The sequence below is a fragment of the Vulpes lagopus genome, chromosome X (genome assembly GCF_018345385.1).
Source record: "Vulpes lagopus strain Blue_001 chromosome X, ASM1834538v1, whole genome shotgun sequence".
Lineage (NCBI taxonomy): Eukaryota > Metazoa > Chordata > Mammalia > Carnivora > Canidae > Vulpes > Vulpes lagopus.
The window spans coordinates 19,880,234-19,896,592 of record NC_054848.1 but is presented as its reverse complement, the minus strand read 5'-3'; the positions used below and the strand labels follow the sequence as shown (position 1 = coordinate 19,896,592).

Genomic DNA, 16,359 nt, shown 5'->3' with positions numbered 1-16,359 from the left:
CGTGCGCACAAGCGGATGCTCCGGCGGGGGCGGGGGCGGGGAGGGGGGCGGAGGCAGGGGCACTGAGCCCGGGAGGGGGGCGGGGGGCTCCCATCCACTTCCGGCCCAGCCCCCAGCGACTCCAGAGGCGGCGCCCTGGTGGCTCCAACACGTGTAGCTGTTTCCCCAAATCCCAGGTAGGTTGCTGCGTGGTGGTGCTTTCGTGGGGCGGGCTTCTGGCCGACCATTTGCAAGTCAGGCTGGTGGCTCCCGCTGTGCAGCTGCGGCGCTTGCTTGCCGTGAGACGTGAGAGATGGAAGTAGAGTCCTCAAGGCGCTTGCGTTTTCTCTACTTTGTAGGGCCCCTTTTGCAGCACGATGCAAGAGGCTGTAGAACGAGCTCTGGACCGTGCGGACTATGTCATCGCGAGTGCGCAGCAGAGGCCTCCTAAAAGGAAATGCTCGTCGAGTGGGGCAGCATCTCTGTTTGAAAAGCTTTATGACATCTACGTGGAAGAGTGTGGGAAAGAGCCCGAGGCTACGGAGGAACTGAGAAGCAACGCGAACTTGTTAGAGAAGCTGGTTAGGAGAGAGTCGTTGGCGTGTTTAGTGGTCAACCTACACCCAGGAGGGGAGGGATATTCGCTGATGCTGGAGGGGAAGCAGGGCTCGTGCTCGGAGACCATTCGGCTGCCTTACGAGGAAGGCGAACTGCTTGAATACCTGGATGCTGAAGAGTTGCCTCCTGCCCTGGTGGATCTCCTGGAACAATCTCAGGTTAACATTTTCCACTGTGGGTGTGTCATAGCACAGGTACGGGACTACAGGCAGTGCAGCCACGGGGAGCCTGCCGGCTACCAGACCAGGCACGTTCTCCTGCGCCCCACGATGCAGACTTTAGCCTGCGACATGCAGTCCATAACCAGCGATGGCCAGCAGTGGACCGAGGAAGAGAAACTGTTGCTTGAGAGCCAGCTGATCTTGGCTACCGCCGAACCCCTGTGTCTTGATCCTTCTCTATCAGTAGCCTGCGCTGCAAACAGGCTGCTCTATAACAAGCAGAAGATGAACACTCGCCCGATGAAAAGGAGCTTCAAGAGGTATTCCGCACCCTCGCTGACTCGCCAGCAGGAGCTGTCTCAATGCCCACCTCCTCCCGAGCTGGGACTATGGGCCTCTTGCAAAAAAAGCAGACAAAGCCAAGCCGGGCAGCGGTACGACCTCAAGATCTCTAAAGCAGGGAGCTGTGTGGATCTGTGGAAACGGAGGCCCTGTGACTTGGCCGTCCCTTCTGAAGTGGATGTGCAGAAATACGCCAGAGGGAAGAGGCCGGCCAGGTGCCACGTCTCCCCTGCAGGGGTCTGGCCAGCCCCCGAGGTAAGAGACGATGGTGTGTTGGGCTGTGAAGGCGGCCGTGAGCCTCAGACAACGGAGCTGGCCTCCACGCAGCCGCCGAGCAACCCACCTTTCTGTGGACAGAGAAGGCCCTGGCACAGAGCCGGCTGCGAGCGACCGACGTCTCCTCCGCGCTCGGCCACAGATGACCGTCCAAACCGTGTCCCGCCCGAGTCCAAGGCTGACGCCGGGAGGCTAGTCATTCGGCCGGAGGCGGTGGGCCAGCAGAAGGCCCGGGGCCCGGCCACCACGTGGTCGCCCGGCCCCAGCGGCTCAGCCGGCCCCGGCGGGCCTCCTCCCGGGAAACAAGCGCAACAGCCGACGACGACGACGACGACGACGGTGTCAGTTTGGTCTCCAGTCCTGGGGAAGGGCGTCAGACACCCACCTCTGCGCATCAGACTTCCCTGGAGCTCAGGAGAGAGCTCGTCAGGTGACAGTTTTCCTCCAGGGGAGAAGGCCAGCAGCTTCCTTCGGTCGCCGCCTCCCGCTCCTGCTCCGGCGCCACCCAGTCTTTCCCAGAAACCCTCCGTGGGCCTGACTGGAGTTAGCCCGCTTCCCGCAGCCGCCCTGTCCACCGGCAGCTCCTCGCAGAGGACCCTGGCGCCCAGGGTCCCTGCCGACTCCCAGCCGCCGCCTGGGGAAGCGATCCGAGTTCGCGCGCTTCCCGCGGCCGCCCGGGCCGCCCCGGTCTCGGTCTGGGCCTCGGCCCCGGCCCACTCCCAGCAGCCCTCTGGGGAGGCCGACTCCCGGCCGCCGCCTGGGGAAGCGATCCGAGTTCGCGCGCTTCCCGCGGCCGCCCGGGCCGCCGCCAGCTCCTCACAGAGGCCCCCGGCCACCCCGGCCGCCCCGGTCTCGGCCACGGCCAAGTCCCAGCCGCCGCCTGGGGAAGCGATCCGAGTTCGCGCGCTCCCCGCGGCCGCCCGGGCCGCCGCCAGCTCCTCACAGAGGTCCCCGGCCACCCCGGCCACCCGGGTCTCGGCCAAGCCCCAGAAGTCCGCTGTGGAATTGATTCGAGTCAGCATGTTTCCTGCAGGCGCTTTGCCCACCGCCGGCTCCTCATCAAGAACCACGGCCACCCCGGTCACGGTCAAGTCCCAGAAGTCCTCTGTGACACAGGACGCTGGAGTTAGCAGGCTGCCCACGACCATCCTGTCCCCCGCCAGCTCCTCCCAGAGCAGCCCGGCCACCCCGGTCACGGCCACGTCCGCAGGCCGCAGCGTCGTCCAAGCGGCGGGCCCTGGTGGCGGAGCCCAGGCTGTGGCGGGGGCCTGCAGCCCCAGGCAGGGCTCTACCGCCGGCTCCGCGGCTCCTGCGGCAAGTAAGCCCAGCAGCGTGCCCTCGGGAGCTCGGCCACCAGAGGCAGTGTCCTCTGCGCCCCCGGTCCGCGTTCAGTTTTTCTTAAAAAGCGCTTCAGGCCTCAGGCCAGTGACTCTCCTGGAGCTTCCGCAAGATTCGCTCCTTTTGAACGCCGGGCAGCAGCCAGAGCAGAAGGTCTATCAGCTGATTCCCCAGGACCAACTCCAGCAAGCCCTCGCTCCCGGCCCTCCGCCGCCGGTGCCACAGGGGTCAAGTGCACAAGGCCCGGCGAGTCCAAGAGCGGCCTCTTCTGCTCAGCCAGCCGTGCTCGTGAAGTTCGGTGCAGAAGGGAGTTTGCCGCAGCCCCAGGCAGCGGTGTCGGCGCTGGCACAGCTCGGCTCTGCAGAGAGCCAGAGAACACCCGGGCAGAGCCAGCCTCGTCCTCTGCAGGCACTGCAGCTGTCCCCTGCGTCGTCTTCGCAGCCCCAGCCCCAGCCCCCGCCCCGGGGTCAGCCCCAGCTGCAGCCCCAGCCCCAGTCTCACCCCCCAGCCCCAGCCCCAGCCCCAGCCCCAGCCTCAGTCCCAGCCCCAGCCCCAGCCCCAGCATCACCCCCAGCCCCAGCCCCAGAAGCAGGTACAACAGCTGAGAATCTTACAGGGCCCCAGCTCCAGCCTCAGCCCTAGTCCCAGCCCCAGCCTCAGTGTCAGCCCTCGCCCCAGCCCCAGCCCCAGCCTCAGTGTCAGCCCTTGCCCCAGCCCCAGCCTCAGTCCCAGCCCCAGCCCCAGCCCCAGCCCAGCCCCAGCCCCAGAAGCAGGTACAACAGCAGAGAATCTTGCAGGGCCCCAACTCCGGCCTCAGCCCTAGTCCCAGCCCCAGCCTCAGCCCCAGCCTCAGCCCCAGCCTCAGCCCCAGCCCCAGCCCCAGTCTGACTCCCAGTCTCACCCCCAGCCTTAGCCCCAGCCCCAGCCTCAGCTCCAGAAGCAGGTACAACAGCTGAGAATCTTGCAGGGCCCTGCAGCTGTGACTATGGTAGCAGCCCAGATGCCTGGGCCACCTCAGGGCCAGCAGGCCGCAAGCCAGTCCAAAGGTAAAATGACCAGAGACCCGCCTTCCCCTCCCCAGTTCTGAGTCTTGCATTATTTTCTGTCTATCTTAAAAGCACCAGAGCATCCACCCAGGTGACCTCCCGATTTTTGACTTCACGTTGGGTGGTTTTGGTGTTTTTGTTTGTTTTCCATAAGGTATCGGTATTTTACGGTCAGATGTCTAAACTCTACGGAAGCACAACCTCATGAGCGTTATGTAGAAACAAGGCAGCGATTTAAGAACCTGGGATTGTGTTGCTTTGTTGCTGTAGTTGTAGACTGAGTTCTCTTTAGGAGAATGTTCTGCGGTGTCCTCAGCTCCACACTAGGTTCAGTCTAAAGTCCTAAAGCCGGGGATCCCTGGGTGGCTCAGCAGTTTAGCGCCTGCCTTTGGCCCAGGGCGCGATCCTGGAGTCCCGAGATCGAGTCCCGCGTCGGGCTCCTCCTGTGTCTCTGCCTCTCTCTCTCTCTCTCTCTCTCTCTCTCTCTCTCTCTGCCTATCATAAATAAATAAATAAATCATAAAAAAAGTAAAGTCCTAAAGCCTATAATTTCTCGAAAACGATAAAACGACACTAGCAGTCAGTTAAACCTGGTATTTTTTTTAATCTGAAAACTTTCAGATGTGTTAAAAACCCTGACCTGAAGTGTACGGGCTTCAGCAGTTTTTGAGTGTGCGGTTCAGCGATGCTGACTGGATCCACGTCGTTGCGTGAGGGACCTCTGGAATGGTTCTCCTCTTGCGAAAGCGAAACTCTATCCCCACGGAGCAGCAGCTCCCCATTTCCCCATTTCCCCCTCTCCGCAGCCCAGGCACCCACCGTGCTGCGTTCTGGTTCCCGGAGCCGGACCGCCTCGGGTACTTGGGTGAAGCGGCATCGCGGGGCAGCCGTGTCCTTTGGTGACTGGCTCACTCCGCGCGGCCAGTAAGGGACGTCCTCAAGGTTCGCCCACGTTGTCGCGTGGGACGCCAAGGTCGTAGCTTTCTAAACATGGTTTCCCTGGACGTAGTCTGTACTGAAGTGACCTATTAAGTAGCAGAGACAGCTTTGAGAGGAATGGCCTCGGCGTGTGCTCTAAAAGGTCTGTGCACGGTGTGGTCACTGCAGTTTTTACAAAGGCGTTTTGAAAGAAGAGGTGACGCCTGCCGAGAGGTGGTGTGCTTGTCAGGCCTGTGTGGAGGACGTGGGAGGCCTCCCAACGGGCAGCGTGGCTCAGGGGCGCCCTGCTTGGTGGCGGCCCCCGGGCTGCGCTCAGTGCCCCCTCAGGCCCCGCAGAGCTCAGCCTCTCTCCTCCAGGTGCGATCTGGCCTTGAAAAGGCACTTGTGGGGCGTCTCGCTTCCTCCCTGGACGGCCGTTGGCTTGGTTTGGAACTGCAGGTTATTTGCAGGCGTTAAACAGCTAAGCATTCGAGAATGAGCTTTCTTTATTTGCTTTTCAAGTGTTGGCAACCTCTCTGTCAGGTTCCGAAGCGGAATCCACCCGTTTCTTTCTCTCTCTTTTTTTTTTAATATATTTTTTTTATTGGAGTTCAGTTTGCCAACGTATAGCATAACACCCAGTGCTCATCCCGTCAAGTGCCCCCCTCAGTGCCCGTCACCCAGTCACCCCCACCCCCCGCCCTCCTCCCCTTCCACCACCCCTAGTTCGTTTCCCAGAGTTAGGTGTCTCTTGTGCTCTGTCACCCTCTCTGATATTTATTTCCCACTCATTTTCTCTCCTTTCCCCTTTATTCCCTTCCACCCTTGTTTCTTTCTCCCTGTCTCTTCCTGGTGGCCATCAGTTGTTCAGCAGCCCCGGCTCCCCCGTGTCTGTCTGTCCCCGCTTTCTTGTCTCAGTGGGGCTCAAGATATCCCTGAAGTTCTTGCTGTTTCCCGTTTCTTTTTATGGAGGTGTAGTTCACCTAAGCACCGAGTAACCGGTTTCAGGCGTACAGCTGAGTGGCATTGACTATGCTTCCAGTGCTCTGGGACCGCCAGCTCTAGTTCCAGAACAGTTTCGTCACCCCAAAGAAAGCTCTGGAGCCAGGGAGCCCTGGCTGCCCATCCTCCCCTCCCTCCCCCAGCCCCGGAAACACCAGTTTGCTTCCTGTGTCTGTGGACTTCCCTGTTGTAGATATTTGCTGATGATGGCATCAGATGGCACGTGACCTTCCTTGCCTGGCCTCTCTCACTGGGCATAAGGTGTTTGAGGTTCGCCTGTGGTGTAACACGTATCGGGCTTTGTTCATTCTAGTCGGGCCGAAGAACGTTCCCTGGCGTGCGTATAGCACATTGTGTCTACCCGTTGTTCATTGGTGGACGTGTAGGTTGCTTCCACCTCTCGGCCATTGTGGGTACCGTTGGCTAGGAGCGTTGGTGTACATGTATTTTTTTGAGAGCTTCTCATATTTCATTCCATTACGGTTTTCTAAGGGGCACCCTGTCGCCATAAAATGTGTTTTCCTATGTACACATGCGTGCTGCCTGCCTTTTGCCCTAGGAGAAAAGGGAAGTGTTGCCTGGCAGCCCAAAAGAGATGAACAAAGAGGCAGGGAACTGGTGCTTCCTGCTTGATCAACCCCGACTGTCCTGGGCCTGCTGTCCCAGCCCCGGTAAGGGAGGATTTCGACCAACTTCAGAAATGAGTCAGCTCTGCCACGTGAGTGACGCTGAGCCTGCTAGGGCCCTTAGGTGACCCGTCCCGGACATCGTTGTGCATGTGCCTGCGCTTTTCACGAGTGAGCCGGTGTGATGACCACTCGGTAAGAGGAGTCAACCGGACACCTGCACTGAGAATCTCACCTGATTTGATGTAGTTCTTTCCTTTTGCCCTCTCGGTACTGGTGACCCTTGAACGGTGTGGGGGTTAGGGGCGCCGAGTCCCCACGAGGTCAAAAAATCTGTATCTCTTGCCTAACCAGAAAGTTAACTCCTCATAGCCTACTGCTGACCAGAAGCTTTGCTGATCACTCAAACACTCGACTGACGTGTGTTTTGTTTATTATTGGTAATATATGCTGTGTTCTTACAATAAACTGTGTTAGAGATAACAAAATATCATGGAAATTATTAGGAAGACAGAATACATGTACTGTAGTCTACGGTATTTCTCGAAAAAATATGCATATAATGGACTTGAGAGACGTAAATCTATATTGTTCAGGGTTCAATTATGCTACAGGGAGACATAGGTGAACTTGGCCATGATTTTTTTTATTTTTTTTAAATTTTTATTTATTTATGGTAGACACAGAGAGAGAGAGAGAGAGAGAGAGAGAGGCAGAGACATAGGCAGAGGGAGAAGCAGGCTCCATGCACCGGGCGCCCGACGTGGGATTCGATCCCCAGTCTCCAGGATCACACCCTGGGCCAAAGGCAGGTGCTAAACCGCTGTGCCACCCAGGGATCCCAAACTTGGCCTTGAGTCATGTGGCACTCCCTTCCCAGGCCAGTAAATAAATTCAGCTTTGTGTGACATTACCATTGTGATATATGGTCATTTCCTTTTAATCATCCCATCAGTATTGGTAATTTGATGCCACTGCCACACGGATGAATAGGAAGGGGTAAGCACCCTTGATGTAAAATCCCACAGTATATTTATTCACTCACCTGTGTACAGAGGACTTCTCACATACCTGGTAATGTGTTAGGCCTCAGCTGGGATGAGAATACAGATACCAAAGTAAAGAAAAATGGCTCTTTAGAATCTGGTTTTATTTATAACTCGTATCATTTCATCCTTTAGCAATTTACGCTACATTCCCAGTAAATAAAGCCTCAATAAAATAATGCAGCGTACATATGCAAAGATGAGTACATAATAAATAGATTGGGAAACAGAAGGCTCGAGATCTTAGTGCCTTTTCACCCTATCACGAGTAGAACACAGACCACAACTTGGTAGAGGTAAGTTTCCAGATAGAAATGTATTGCCCCTCCCCCACCCCTGAAGTCCAGAGATGTGTATCTGCACAGATAATGTGTACTTACCTCATAAATGATAAGTTAAAATAAAAATCTTTCATCCCATTCTCAATTTCTATTTTGAGAAAATCTTAGGAACATTCACTTCTCCTAAGAAACTTCTGTCTTCCACAGGTAACTGAACATGTTAGGCGCCTTGCTAGATAGGGTGTCTCCAGGGTCCTGTTCCCACTTCTCCCACCTTCCAAGCGATACCAGTCCTGTCTTTGGTTTTGTTGTGTGCTGCCTCCTGAAATAGCATCCCAGCCACCCATTCATTAGTGGAAGCCGAGTTTCTTCTCACTACTAAGGATGAGGACGTCCTTGACAATCTCAGTAGTGTTTCAAGTATATATCTTTTTCCATAAAATAATCCTTCATCTGCAGAACTTCAGTATTTCATCTATAGGATAAATGTACTTAGCTGTTTTATTTTTTTTAATGCTTTCATTTTTTTTAAAGATTCTATTTATTTATTCATGAGAGACACACACAGAGAGGGAGAAGCAGGCTCCATGCAGGGAGCCTGACATGGGACTCGATCCAAGGTCTCCAGGATCACACCCCGGGCTACAGGCAGCGCTAAACCGCTGCGCCACCGGGCCTGCCCTACTTAGCTGCTTTAATTGTATCTTGAGAAACACGTAGGCTATAAAATTCAGGATTTCTTCCCACTCAGTCCTTGCAAGGACTATCTAAGGAAGGTACAGTTATTGATGAGGAAACAAGGCATTGGGAGCTAAAGGTCACCTACCTATCAATTATCAGCCCAGATTTGGACCCAAGCCTTTGGGGTAAGAGACCATGTCCTTTCTCACACTGCCCTCTCAGCTGCCTCACTGAGGACAAGACAAAGACCCATCCACAGTGGGCTCAGCATATGTTTGGAGAGACCTCAAGACCTACAGATGAAGTGACAGATTACAGCCTATCATTTAACTATGTGTTGGTGCCATCTCTGCCATAGGTTGGAACCAACTGAAAGAGATTCAGAGTCAGACTGTTGGACATCAATATATTTTCTTTGAAAGTGACACTAATATGTTAGAAAATGTTATTTAGATGTGGGCCAAGCAAGTTTCATAATACTGCTCCCTGGTAGTAGGAACATTCTTCTAGTCCCAGGCGGGCTGGAGAATTGCAGACCCCTCTCCCCGGGCCTGGCCTTCTCACCTGGGAGAATGGAGTGGGCAGAGCAAGGCTAATTTTACTCTATCTCATAAGAGCAAGACAACAGGTGATGATCAAGCTTGCTTAAATTGTACATAGCGGCCAGATTATTTAATGATTATCACAGCAGCCCACCAAGGAGCTGCTTACAAGACATGCATTATTCATTTAATCCTCAAAATGACCCTATTGGTGGTTAGTGTTGTAAACCCCATTTTCAAGTGAGACAGCTGAGAGGATACTGTAACTAATCTAGCTAAGGGAGGAGCCAAGATTTGAATCTAGATAGCCTGGCTCCAGAACCCATAATCTTAACCATTAAGCTGGAGCTGCTTAATAAATTTATAGGGTCAGACTGGGAATAACTAGGGCTAGATATAACTGCTGTTTATAAAGCTATTTTCATAGAAAAATACTCATAAATCAGGGGTGCCTGGGTGGCTCAGTTGGTTAAATATCTGCCTTTGGCTCAGATCCTGATCTCAGGGTCCTGGGATCGAACCCCACATGGGGCTCCCTACTCAGTGGGACATCTGCTTTTTCCTCTCCCTCTGTCCTTCCCCACTCCCTGCCCTGCTCATGCACTCTCTCTCAAATGAATGAAATCTTTTTAAAAATACTTATAAATCATACTTAGAAGATGACCTTTTGGTACAGTGGGACTTTCTCCACATAAAGGTCAAAGATGATCTACCACCCTGGAGTTGCCAGTTATCTGCTATAGTGAAATGAGCATAATTATCCCAAAGTGACCTCATTCTGGTTTGCTGGGAGCAGGGTGGAGGAAGCTTCCACTGAAGGATTTCTGATGGGGCAGCATGTCACCAAAACAGGCTCTAGTGAGAACTGGGAAGGGTACGAGACTTCCCCTGCCTGCAAGCCAACAAGTGAGTCTGCTTTAATCTCTTAGATGCTGGCAGAAATCACAAGAACATTGGGTCAAAAGCAAAGGATTTTATTACCCGTAGCACAACAGGCAGCATGTGCTTCATGTTTGCGTTGGTTCTCTTGCCCCGCCACGTCCTACTGGGGCAACACGGAGACAGGCCCAAGTGGATGCTGCACATGCAGTGGAGGTGTGTCATAGGGGAGGAACCAAGCTTAGGAAATACCAGGATCTTAAAGAGAGCTGCAAGAAAACCTGCCCAATTTTTGCCCTAAAGGGAGACATTATGATACCAGTCAACAAATTTTTCTTTGGCTCCATATGGAGACACAATCTCTGTCTCCTAAGGCTGTTCATTACACAAATTTCCTTGGAAAGTTATCTCAGAATAAAAGCTGTCAGTGCCTCTGCTCACAAAATGTGCAGAAACAAGGGAAACCCAGGAAAAGTGTCTCCCAGCAGACCTCAGGTGCTGATGGCTGAAATTCCGAGCCAACTCCTTTAAATATCTAGTGTCTAGCTCCAGACTGCATGGCACCCAAGTAGTTTGTGTGTCCCTTCCTTGATAAGATTGTTTTCTCATGCTTGTTCTAAAGAAGAGCAATAATGATGCAGGTCCCTCTACTGGAACGTGAACCCACACTGTGTATCCCGGAAAGTATGGTGGCACTGGTACTCTCCTCTGCTGGATGATGGGAGGAAAGGGACCCATGCCTTCTCTTCTCTTGCTATCCTGGCCTTGTAAGTTTTTCTCTCTCCCAATAAAGCTAGTAGCTGAATTTGTTTCAAGCTCTGGTATATGACAGGCGAGACCCAAATGGTCTCAATACAGTAGATAAAGAAAAATAACCAGACATCTTAGAGTTCCCAACAGCCAGAAGGAGAAAGATCAAACAGGACAGACACCCAGCAAAAACAGAATTGCTACAGAAGACAGATAATGACTAAAAAAATAAACCTAGGATTTAAAGAGATTCAAGTATATAGTATTAGGGTGATCAACTGTCCCAGTTTGCCTGGGACTGAGCGTTCCAGGGATGTGACACTTTCGGTGCTAAAGCCAGGACAGTGCTCGGCAAACCAGGGTAAGTTGGTCATCCTATACATGCACACCTCTTCCCACACATAGAAACTCACTGAAATTGGATGCTGTGGTTTCAAACTTAAGGAAACATCAGATGGGGATGCCTGGGTGGCTTGATCAGTTAAGCATTCAACTCTTGATTTCAGCTCAGGTCATGATCTCAGGGTCCTGGGATGGAGCCCCACGTGGGGCTCTGCACTGAGCCTGGAGTCTGTTTGAGATTCTCTCTCTCCCTCTGCCTCCACTCAGGCTCGCTCGCTCTATAAATAAATAAATAAATAAATAAATAATAAATAAATAAACAAACAAACAAACAAACAAACAAACAAATTCTTTAAAAAAAAAGATACGGGGCACCTGAGTGGCTCAGTTGACTAAGTATCTGCTTTCGGCTCAGAGCATGATCTCAGAATGCTGGGATCAAGCCCCATGTCAGGCTCCCTGCTCAGCGGGGAGCCTGCTTCTCCCTGTCCTTCCTGCTCATTCTCTCTCTTGCTATCTCTCAAATAAATAAAATATTTTTAAAAACATAGTTTTAAAAATATATATACATCAGATGAATTAAAGAGGATGGCTACTCTTGCAGCTAGAATTAGTAAGAAGAAATATCTCAAAGTATAATATCTCAAAATGCAAAAAATGTGGAGCTTATAGGGAAAAACTAAGAGTCTTGGTGGAGGACAGATCTAGGAGACATAACAAGCAAAAATAGGCCATCAATAAGGAGAGGGAACTGCTGGAGGAGAAGTATAATTAGGCAAATAAATGAAAATTTCCTTGAACAAAACAAAGGCCCAAGTTTGCAGGCTGAAAAAGTACACCAAGTTTCCAGTAGGTTCCATGAGAATCATAGTAGGTAATCTACAAATTATATTTGATTAATTACCTGTGCAAACAAGTACCGGTTCCCTCCCTTTCACCTAACACAGAGGAGCAGATTATACCTCCAAGCTCCTGACTTAGGGTTGGTTGTTGTGCTTTACTTGGGTCAATGGACGTAATACAAGCAGAAGCCTGAATTTTACCTGCACAGTGGGTTCACCATTGTCAACCTCAAAAATGAAAAAGCCAGTTATTTTACTAGTCAAATTAGTTTATTGAGGAATAACAGAACAATTGCACTTTGGAACATACAAGCCAAAATGAGTCTAAGAAAAAATGAAAACAAACCCAAACATACAAGCCATGGTGAACCCTAGGTAAGCCCAAGGAGATGAAGGGAAGGTCAGCTTTTCTTAGTTTTTTTTTTTTTTAATGGTGGTTGGAATTTTTCTTAAGTTTATTTATTTAAGGGATCTCTACACCCAACGTGGGGCTCAAACCCACAACCCCAAGATCAGGAGTCACATGCTCTTCAAGACTGAGCCAGACATCCCTTTTATTAGGTTTTAAGAGGAAGTTGGGGAGGGCTGTTTTAAACAGAAGTTCCCTGGAGAACAAGAGTTTCAGGTTGTGGTGATTTCTCATTGGCTACAAGCCCTGGTTAGTGCTGTTGCTGAGACAGGAAGGGAACTTACTTCTCTTTGGTTAAAGCAAAAGATGAAAACCCTGTGTGCAAAATGTCTTCCCTAGTCAAGGTAATTCCTACCTTCCTTCTTGCTGCTGGTTATGCAGGCTGTAATGGATGGTACATGCATGAGAGCTCTCCCTTTATTTTTTTTAAGGATCATTTAAAAAAAATGATTTTAAGTAATCATGTGAGTTTGGGGCTCAAACTCACAACCCCCCCTGCGATCAAGAATTACACACCACAGCTGAGCCAGTCAGGCGTGCCCAGAGCTCCCCCTTCAGGGCCTCTCAACCTCATTTTAAATGAAGCTTCCTTTATTTTCACATCCTCCCCTTCTGCTTTCTGCCAGGAGGAGAGCATGCTTTGGGACGCTCCTGATTCAAGGATGATGAGAAATACATCAAGCTGACCAGAGCCCAACCTGAATGTCAGAGTCAAGCCCACCCTAGATTTATAGATGTGTGAGTAACCGAGAATTATAATTTAATGCCAATGAGATTTTTGTGGTAGTTACATAGCATCATTCTGGCAATAGCTGATATACATACTTAGGCATACCTTGGTGAAATTCTAAGTCTCAAGAATAAAAGATAAATCTTTTTTTAAAAGATTTTATTGGCCAGGGCATGATCCTGGAGTCCCAGGATCAAGTCCCACATCGGGCTCCCTGCATGGAGCCTGCTTCTCCCTCTGCCTGTGCCTGTGCCTCTCCCTCTCTCTCTGTGTGTGTGTCTCTCATTAATAAAATAAATAAAATCTTTAAAAAAAAGATTTTATTTATTCGGGCAGCCCGGATGGCTCAGCAGTTTAGCGCCGCCTTCAGCCCAGGGCGTGATCCTGGAGACCCAGGATTGAGTCCCGCATCGGGCTCCCTGCATGGAGCCTGCTTCTCCCTCTGCCTGTGCCTGTGCCTCTCTCTCTCTCTCTCTCTCTCTCTCTCTCTCTCTCATGAATGAATAAAATTTATTTATTTTTGAATGAATAAAGATTTCATTTATTCATGAGAGAGAGAGAGAGAGGCAGAGACACAGGCAGAGGGACAGGCAGGCTCCATGCAGGAAACCCGATGCGGTACTCGAACCCGGGATCCCAGGATCATACCCTGAGTCAAAGGCAGACGTTTAACCGCTGAGCCACCCAGGCATCCCTAAAAGATAAACCTTAAATTTCCACTCAGAAAGAGTAAGTTTTCTACAAATAGAAAATAAGATGAGTGTTGGACTTCTCTAATACAACATACAAAGTCCTAGAAGACAGAAGTTGTTGAAATAATATCTAGACTTTCGAGAGTGCAGGACTACCATCCCAGAACCCTATATACAGCCAGAATTTCATTCATCCGTCAACAAAAAAAGGTAAATGAAAAACTTTTTTCATTTTTTAAGAATTAAAAAATGTTAACAACCACATGACCTATTTGAGAAAAATACTTAAATCATTCTAACCAAATGACGAATGAACAAAAACAGAGGCCTCAAGTATTAAAGTTTAAATGGATAATGATTAGATGTCTGAGAATAAGTAATATGTGGTTTCATCTAAATCAATCATAAATGAACATCTTGGAATATGTAATATGAGTACTAGATAAGGATTTTTTGGTAAGGATTCTTAAAAGAAGTTGCTGCAATGGTAATTTTAATAATAATCTAGAACTAAACTATTTCGGGGTCACTTAGGTATTGATGTGGTGAACATAGAGATAGGGTGGAGAAAGAACATTTGAAATTTGTCAACTAAGGCCAGTGGGGGGAGGAAAGTTAAAATAGTCTAACAATCTCATCTTCTTGGAGTAGGGTTGCAAGGAAAATAAACTGTCTTGGTGAGAAAAGAGTTGAGGGATCTGGTTTTCAAATAATGGTAAAAAAAAAATATATCCAATTAAGAATACCAGAGAATAAATTGCCATTAAAAGAATGGAAAAGTACAATGGCATTTCTAAATTAACAAGGACGAAAAAGAACAGACAGCAACTTCACAAAAGCAAAAGGAAAGGAAAAGAACCATCAAAAGTAAAATGATGCAACATAAATACAACATGGAACAATAAAATCAAGCATATCAATCATTTTAGTAAATGCAAATGATCAGAAATGTCAAAATGAGTCTAAGAAAAAATGAAAACAAACCCAAACATAAAATCATTTATAAGAAATACGAGATAGCAAACCAATGCCATAAAAACCAGAAATGACAATATTACTATCAGGAAAGGATGGAGTAAAAAAAAAAAAAAAAAAAAAAAAAAACAGGAAAGGATGGTGTAGAGGTGCCCGGGTGGCTCAGTGGTTGAGCGTCTGCCTTTGGCTCAGGGCATGATCCCAGGATCTGGGATCAAGTCCCACATCAGGCTCCCTGCGAGGGGCCTGCTTCTCCTTCTGCCTATGTCTCTGCCTCTCTATGTCTCTCATGAATAAATAAATAAATAAATCTTTAAAAAAAAAAAAAAGGAAATGGGGGGAAAGAGATGAAAGAATCTCCAAGGGCCGGAGAGGGACATTGTGGAACAGTTGAAGGCAAAGTTCAAGAAACAAGTGTCAAAAAAAAGAAAAAGAAAAAGAAAAGAAAAAAAAAAAAAAAACAAGCATCAAAAACTGGTATGTTGGGACGCCTGAGTGGCTCAGCGGTTGAGTGTCTGCCTTCAGCTCAAGGCGTGATCCTGGAGTCCCAGACTGAGTCCCACATCGGGCTCCCTGCATGGAGCCGGCTTCTCCCTCTGCCTGTGTCTCTACCTCTCTCTCTCTGTCTCCCATGAATAAATGAATAAAATCTTTTTTAAAAACTGGTATGTCTTGAGCAACACAGCAGCTAAATATGTAAAGAAGAGAGCCTAGGATTGAGTCTGGAAGGGTGCCAATGTTTCTGGGTTGGAAAGAGATAAAGTTCAGATGGGAGCCTGAGGAATGGCCAAGGAAGTAGAGGAAGAACAGGAACGTGGGCAATGGTAATTTCTGGAAGTCTCAGCCAATATACAGGTAAAGGTGACCCTAGCAACAGTGGTTGGGCAGACTCCACCCATGACTGGCTCTAGGGTCAGAGAAGATAGGACCTGGGTGACAATAGCCCCTTCTCCACAGGGTGGCTAGGGGAGACCACGGCCTTTCCACACAACTGCAGCTGCAGTCTGTAGCAGAGTGTGATGGAAACACAGCGCAGAATTAGGTTCTTTTATCTAAATGGAGTGGCATTAAGAAAGGAGCAGCCATCTGGTGTATGGGTGACACTGTGCAACATACCGGTATGTCCACGTAAAAAGAGAGTGCCCATGATTTCCCATCAAAAGGTCTATTTAACTTCCTGAGACTTAAAAAGACAGTCCATGTTAAGATAATATCATGTTTCGGGGCGCCTGGGTAGCCCCGTCAGTTAAGCATCTGCCTTTGGCTCAGGTCATGATCCCAAGGTCCTGGGATGGAGCCCTGCATCAGGGTCCCTGCTCAGTGAGGAGTCTGCTTCTCCCTCTCCCTCTGCTGCTGCCCCTGCTGGTGCTCTCTGTCTCCAATAAATAAATAAATCTTTTTTAAAAAAAGATAATGTGATGTTTCTGACCCACTAAAAATCCCCTCTTCCCTTCTTTAACTAATTGGGAATCTATACTTATTGTTAAGTCCTAGCAATGATTTTAGGGACTTTTTAGTAAAATCTATAGGAAATATAACTGGTTAATATGACAAATACAGGTCAAATCTCATTTCTGTGCCATAAACTGTGCAGAGCTTTGATTTTTCAGACATGGACATCTGTGGCAATTAGGTTATTTTTCAAACAACACTCTCACTAAGCATAGTGACTGTCCCTTTCAACACACACACATACACACAGATAAAGAGAGAGAGAGAGGAGGGCTTTCTTTTTTTCAGAACAGCCAGTAAACTATGAAAAAAATGCACTGCACAAAATACAGACATGAAGTGGATGCCACTGCGACCTTGGATTTCTACCTCTTTCTAATCTTCCAGGTGTTCCTGGTGTTTTCACTGTGTAGGGAACTGGGGTGGGGGGAT

General features: G+C 49.5%; 1 protein-coding gene across 1 annotated transcript; it reads left to right on the top strand.

Annotated features, from left to right (window-relative positions):
- Positions 1-356: 356 nt before the first annotated feature.
- On the top strand, positions 357-4,688 carry LOC121482441 (transcription factor SPT20 homolog). Its single transcript, XM_041740363.1, has 3 exons — positions 357-3,122; positions 3,628-3,760; positions 4,567-4,688. Exons 1-3 carry the CDS (start codon positions 357-359, stop codon positions 4,686-4,688), a joined length of 3,021 nt encoding a protein of 1,006 aa, XP_041596297.1.
- The last annotated feature ends 11,671 nt before the right edge of the window (positions 4,689-16,359 follow it).

Excerpts from the sequence above, each read along its gene's own strand:
- LOC121482441 (XM_041740363.1), top strand. The coding sequence starts at position 357 with ATGCAAGAGGCTGTAGAACGAGCTCTGGACCGTGCGGACTATGTCATC. Across the intron at positions 3,123-3,627 it reads GCCAGCCTCGTCCTCTGCAG|CCCCAGCCCCAGCCTCAGCT; the intron begins GCACTGCAGCTG and ends CCCCAGCCTTAG. Across the intron at positions 3,761-4,566 it reads GGCCGCAAGCCAGTCCAAAG|CCCAGGCACCCACCGTGCTG; the intron begins GTAAAATGACCA and ends CCCTCTCCGCAG.